Source organism: Ornithodoros turicata, chromosome 10 (genome assembly GCF_037126465.1).
Source record: "Ornithodoros turicata isolate Travis chromosome 10, ASM3712646v1, whole genome shotgun sequence".
NCBI lineage: Eukaryota > Metazoa > Arthropoda > Arachnida > Ixodida > Argasidae > Ornithodoros > Ornithodoros turicata.
In genome coordinates, this window is record NC_088210.1 from 28,350,541 (window position 1) to 28,357,162 (window position 6,622).

A 6,622-nucleotide genomic window follows, 5' to 3' on the forward strand; every position below is an offset into this window, starting at 1 on the left:
AATGCTGCATTACTTAAATATGGTAGGGAGTTGTTGGAAGACTACACATGGGAAATGCTTTTCCAGCTGATGTACAACCACAGACGAAATGTGTGGCAGAGTGGAAGGCGTGGTTATGGAGAAAAAAGTATATGATGGCGCTTTAGCATGCTGTAGAACTGGGCATTAGCAGCCTGTGAAAACTATGTTGCACAAGCATTTGGGAATGTCAAGTGTCTCTTCATGAAGATGACACATGAAATGAGGGATGAAGTGGAGTGTTGCCATGAAATGTTAGCCAGAATGAATACTGTTGAGCACTCCTTTTACCTGCATTTGGCAAAATTCTTTGCCACCTAAACAATTCAAAACTGCATCTGCAGGAAAAAAAAAAAAAAAAATTAAGGGGATAGTACACTGCTCATTGATTGCTTTCCACCTAAAATAGCAATGACAGGTGCATACAACAGCGAAGTATATGTTCAGTAGCGCCACATTATTATAGAAAAGACCCTAAAAATTCTGCTGCTTCATGACAATGCCTCAGAAAACACATCCGCCAGTCACTTTCTTGTCCTAGTACCTTTTTCGTGTCGCATCATATGAAGAGGCACTACAAGAACACAGATTTCGTGATTGTGGTGAGCTGAAAACCAGCTGTCGAACATTATTTTCCGTGGTCTGTGTTTAAAAGAAAGGTATGTTCTTGTTCCTAGGATTGTTACTTGTTTTAGGCTTATATAGAGCTGTCTATTACACAAGCTCTAAGGGTCTCCCTCTCACTGTAGAAGTGAACTCAAAATAATGCAAAGATTTATGTATGGCATCCTCTTTTTTTCAGTGGAGTATCCTTAAATCCTTGAGTGGAGTATCCTTAAATCATGAGTGAGTGTAAGGATCGCTGTGCTGTTAATTCCTTTCGTACACAGACTGCTACTTTTCATACTATGGGTAAGCTCTTTCATTACAATGCAGGCGGGTGTAGCAGAAAGCCGTCGGACAACCACCGGTTCCTCCAGCTGTTCCAAAACGGTCTCGGGTCTAAGCTCAGCTTTTCCGCCGTATTCGCATCGTCTGTTCGACGCAGAAAATCTAAATCTGCAAAAACCAATATGGTTTATTCGATGAGAGGGGAACTTGTACAGCTTGTACGGAAAACAGTCATATCTTACAAAAAAACCACATCACAACAATTACCTCACGTGTCTGAGCATTAAGGCACTAGAGCTGATTTGGTATGTACAAGTGCATATTGCAGCATCTTCCAGACTCCATTGTTACATTATGCATGTTGCACATTGAACTTTCCACACACAGGGGCACAGGGGGGGACAAATGGCTTCTGGTACAGTGCAGTAGTTGTGTTGACATTTCGGTATTTGCAAATCGAGCTTGGAGGCCTGGAAAAACTACATCGGTACGGCTGTCTAGCAATGCCCCGTGCAATTCTACATCGGCGCCATGAAATCACAATTGTAAAGCTAAATTCTGCGGGAGGGAATAGCACTCGCATGCAAATTGCTGCTGAAGGAAGGAAAAAAAGAAGCTCAAACATATTCGCAAGATGAATGTGTTCAATGCTACTTTTGGCCTGAAAGCTCACTGCGACAAAACTCACTTGGGCGGTGACCAGAACCCTCAGTGTTGGCAGTATTCAGAAGTCAACTAGACACTTAGTAACACATGTGGTATGCTGGCACACACAGTATCTGCATTAAAAGCGAAGAGGGGAAAAAAAAATAATAAAGCGAACTACGGCATTCATGTACAATAAGAACCATCAGTAACTGAGCAATGATCATGCAAGGCAGAAGTGATTTCAGGGCATGTACACAGAAATTAAGCCAGTGCTTTTTGTTCATAAAAAAAAATGTATTCACTGTAAAAATGGCGGACAGACCTCCAGTGCAAATCATTACAATCTAACTAAAACTGATGAGCCAAAGGTAACTAGTTTAAATGTTCTATTTAGTCATCCCTTTAATAAATAACTATGGGTGGGTGTGGCTCAGTATGTACAAGTCTTCTCAAAGGCAAAATAAAGAGAGATCTCCCCTCCCCCCACTTTAAAAGCCGTCCCCACGGTCAATTTCTCCCACGTTCACCCTGGATGGGTCAGCCTGCACCGTGAAACCCAGAAGAGAACTGTCCATCTTCTGCATCTTGTTCTTCTTCTTTTTCTTACTGCGCGCAGCTGTGAACCCGTCGGACGACAGCGAGACCTCGTCCCGGGACGCGTTTGGCACTGTGGTATGTCTGTGAACCTCGTATCTCTCCGCACTCTCACTGGAGCCCTTATGGCACCCCTCCCTCCTCCTCAAGAACTGCTGAACAAAGTCCTTGGTGTCCAAGCTGCTGCCAAAGAACGAGTGCACGTATTCGTGCAAGTCTGCCGGAGACTCCACGTCCTTCAGGATGGCCACCACTGTGGGGATGTCCAGGTAGGACTGAATGCCGCCGAGTACACTCATACACCACTTGGTAAGCTCATCTGTTGATGCCTTGGTGCATGTCTCAAAAAGTTTCATGACCTGTTCCTCTTCCTTTTTACTGTGGGGGCCCTTGCCAGAAGAGCGTCCAGCAGACGAGGCCGAGGGACCAGTCAATGTTGGGAAGGCACTGTTTGAAGAGGCAGGCGCTGGTGCAGCGGATGGCTTGACCACATCGTCCCAGAAGCCAGGACAGGTGTCTTCCTCTGTAGGAGCATGCTCCAGATATTGGAAGGTGTTGTTGAACGTCTTGAGCAAGTTGTTCGAAGTACCACCCCAGGCACCTGGGAGGTGGTAACTGGGTTCCTGATGACGCTGTTGCTTTTGCTGCTGCTGTGCACGCCTCAGTTTGTCAGCCCTCTCTGCCTCTTCTTGCTGGATCTCGGACAGGGATTTAACGGGCACTGATGAGGCCTTTGATGCCCATGACAAGGATGCTTTCAGTTGTTGCTGTTGCTGCTGTTGTTGCTGTTGCTGCATAGCAATTAGTGCTTCTTGTTGTTTACGTGCCTGCTGCATCTTCTCTGCCATTGCAGCACGTTCCTTCTCTTCTTGCAACCTTTGGATTTCAGCTAGAGAGAGAGTAGAAGCAGGCTGACTGGAACTGCTGCCCCACACATGAGCTTGTTGTGGTTTCTCAAACTTGAGCAACTCTGCCTTTGGTGGCTGTTTCGACTGCTTGAGTGCAATGAATTCATCAATGTCAATAACAGCCAACTTGCTTGGGCTTTTCAGTGATGTAGAATTTTCACTGGCAGCTTTTGCTTGTTCCATTGCTTTTTCCTGCTTCTTCTTTTCTTCAGCCGCCCTTTTTGCCTCTTCTTGCTTCCGTTTTTCTTCTGCTTTCCTCTGCTCCTCCTCTCTCTTTTTCCTCTCAGCCTTAGCCCTCCTCTCATCTTCCAACCTTTGCTGCCACAAAAGTTCTTCCTCCCGCTTTTGCTGTTCCTCCTCTTCCTTCTGCTTTCTCAGCCTCTCTTCTTCTTCTTCCCGTTTCCTCTTCTCTTCTTCTAACCTTTGTATCTCCTCCTCTTCCTTGCGTTTCCTCTCCGCTTCAACTCGTTCTTGTTCAAGCCTGGCTCTCTCGGCTTCTTCGAGACGCCTTTTCTCTTCTAGCTCTCTCTGTTCCTCTAACCTCTTGGCTTCTTCTATGGCTCTTTTTCTTTCTTCTTCTAGCCTTGCCTCCTCATGCTTCCTAAGCTCTTGCAGACGATGCTCTTCCTGTTCTTTTGCGATGGCCTGCTCTGCAATCAGGTTCTGTGACATAACAGGAGTCCTCCACAGGGAATCTGTCAACGTTCTAGGAGGCTCCGCAATGGAAGCTGCAACTATGCTGGGGTCAGTGTCCCAAACACTCAGCGGACGACTTTCTCCTGACGACGTTGCAGATGACGTAGTCGGTGTTTGTGGCCACCCCTCAGTTATGCGATCCTTTGGAACAGAATGGGGAACACCATAAATGGATGGCATACCCATGGAGCCCAGGAGGTTCATTAATGGTGCCGGCTCTCCAAACCCTGCTGGCCTGGATAGCGGATGGGAAGCCATGTAGTACTGCAAGCAGATTCTGTTCTGTTCCACCGGTGGTAGGGTTGCAAATGCTTCGTTTGTCTTTAAGTGGTTCATGATCTGTTGCATAGCGGTAGCTCGGTATATTTCTTGCATGTACTGCTGGTGTGCAGAGTAGGATAATGTGCTTGGAAGGAGGCCTGCTAGCCCTGGGTGAGTCATGTTTGGCATGCCAAGTGTGGGTGGGCCAAGGCTGGGAGTGCCGAGGCTGGGAGCACCGAGGCTGGAAGCGCCGAGGCTGGAAGTGCCGAGGCTGGGAGCGCCGAGGCTGGGAGCGCCGAGGCTGGGAGCGCCGAGGCTGGGAGTGCCGAGGCCAGGTGTACTGAGGCTAGGTGTACTGAGGCTGGGTGTACTGAGGCATGCAGCACTGAGACTTGGTATACCCAGGTTTGGTGGAGCACTGACATCTGTACCTGCAGGTTGTTTGAGTGGTGGTGGTTGGTGAGTTATTGCAAAGGGCACAGCATTCCAGCTTTTAATTAGGGCACCTAATTTTGAAAATGCAGCATCACACACTCGTTTCACCATGAGTTCCATTGTGAAGTAGCCTGCATCAAACCATTCTCTCATTTCAGCTGAAGTGAATGGTCCTTGTACATCACCCTGTGGGTCTTTGTAGAGCCATTTGTAAAACTGTTCTGGTGTGCTCTGGTCCCCAGCCACAGAGTGAGACACAAACTTTTTCTCTTCTTCAGCTGTCCATTCTGCCATCAAGTTTTCGGCTGCCTTTGCAAGGTGAGCAAAGCTATCTTCTTTTGGTGATGAACCTTTCAAAGCATCCTGACAACTTTGCCTCAAACTATTTCCAGGTGGCAAGCTTGCTTGTGTGTCCGGATGGGACGGAACTGCCTTGGGTGGACTTCTTGTTGGCAACTTTGGTGGTTTTGGAGGTGAAGACTGTGCAGGAGCTGGGGATGATGGCCTAGCTGTGACATCAGTTTTCGAAGACACTGGTGTCACCTCCTTTGATGATGCCCCTTTGTTTTCCCTTTGTGGTTTGGGAATCTCTGGAGGCTTTACAGGGACCTCCTCCTCCCAGTTTTCTTCGTCAGAGTCCTTAGTCTCCAAGAAGCCACCTTTGCCGTCAAATATTCCCACTTTTTCTGTATCCCCTTGCTCTTCTATCCACTCTGGCAGCTGTTCAGAGGATAGTGAGCCATGGTCCTCAATCCAATGTCGATTGCTGTCCTTCTTGACCGACCCATCGGGCGCTGACGCATCTTCATCGTCAGCCTTGTGGTTTCTCCACGACTTCCATTTTTCTGTCGGCTGCTGTGCTGATACCTTGCTTCTCCAATTCTCGTCCTCCTCCGCGTGACCGGACCGCCAGTTATCCACGGGTCTCCCTTCCTTCCGAAAAACTGTCGAGGTATCTCCGTCAAAGCTGGGCCTCCCCTGGAACTGGCGGTCGGGTTTTTTCTCGTCCCACCGCTGGTCGCGCTCACTGAGGCTCTGGCTGCGCTCAAACGGTCGAGGCCGTATAAACGCACCAAACTGGTTGTCTCCACCATCCTCGCTGTTCAGGCCCCTTTGATAAGTGCCGCCACGACCTCGGCCCCGTCCACGGTCCACGGAAACTCCTCGCGTGCCTCGACCAGGCCCCGCACCCGAAGCTGCCCCCTTACCGACGGTCAGCCTCAGTACTGCGTCACTATTCACCGATCGGGACCAGATCCGTTGCTCGTCCTCGGTCATTGTCACAAGTGCGAGCGGCAACTGAGAATTCTCGACTGCCAGGTGTTGGAATTCTCGTAACGGTTCGGGCATACATGCAGACTGCTCAAAAAGTGCCAGCATTTCTTCTCTCCCGTACCGATAATCCGCAAGCTTGTACTTAGCTGGCCCCGCCGTTGTAGGCGCAGCGCTCACTCCGTTGGTTTGCGTGAGGGCCCGAAGCCATTCCGGACCGAACTTCAGTGTTGTTTCAGCCATAACGGGGCACAATGAGCTCGAAAGGTGTGATTGGGAAGCAAAATTAACTCCTGACACGACAGCAGAGATCAAAATGGCCGACAAAGATAGAGGACCAGGCACAGACTTTACTCGTACACCCTTTTCATGATGCGTGAAGATGGCGCCAGTAACCAGTGGTTTTCGAGGTGGTATATCGAAACCGAAACTAACTTGGAGGTGAACCGTCCATCTTTCGCAGGCCATCTTTTCTGCTCACATTTGGCAAAATGCAAAACATGAACAGTGGCAGGGAACCAAAGCGATTTGGAAATTATTGACTTTCCTTTTTTGTTGCTCTTTTTGAATGTGCATGAAGACGGTGGAGAGGGATGAAGTTACAGCGAAAAAAGTCATTGTCATCTGCGTCATACGCTCTTGTGAAATGGTGGTGGTGGTTGTGGGGTATGTTATATTAAAAGTAAGGAAGCGAATGAACTTTATTTTGTACGGTACGGTAAGTAAGATTTTTAAACTGCGTGTTTAATAAATATGACATTGATGCCCCAACTCGCGCCAGGGGCGGATTACATAGACCCTCGCTTTGGGGGGAGGGGGGTGAACTAATGTGTAACCTAGCGTTTTGGGAGGGGCGATCTCCCCCCCCCCCCCCCGATCCGCCACTCGCGCAGATAATT

At 48.6% G+C, this 6,622-nt stretch overlaps 1 protein-coding gene across 1 annotated transcript; it reads right to left on the minus strand.

Annotated features, from left to right (window-relative positions):
* Positions 1-1,078: 1,078 nt before the first annotated feature.
* LOC135369693 (GRB10-interacting GYF protein 2-like) lies at positions 1,079-6,078 on the minus strand. The gene has a single exon (XM_064603201.1). The coding sequence runs from the start codon at positions 5,964-5,966 to the stop codon at positions 2,046-2,048; it is 3,921 nt and encodes a 1,306-aa protein (XP_064459271.1). The 5' UTR covers positions 5,967-6,078; the 3' UTR covers positions 1,079-2,045.
* Positions 6,079-6,622: the final 544 nt, after the last annotated feature.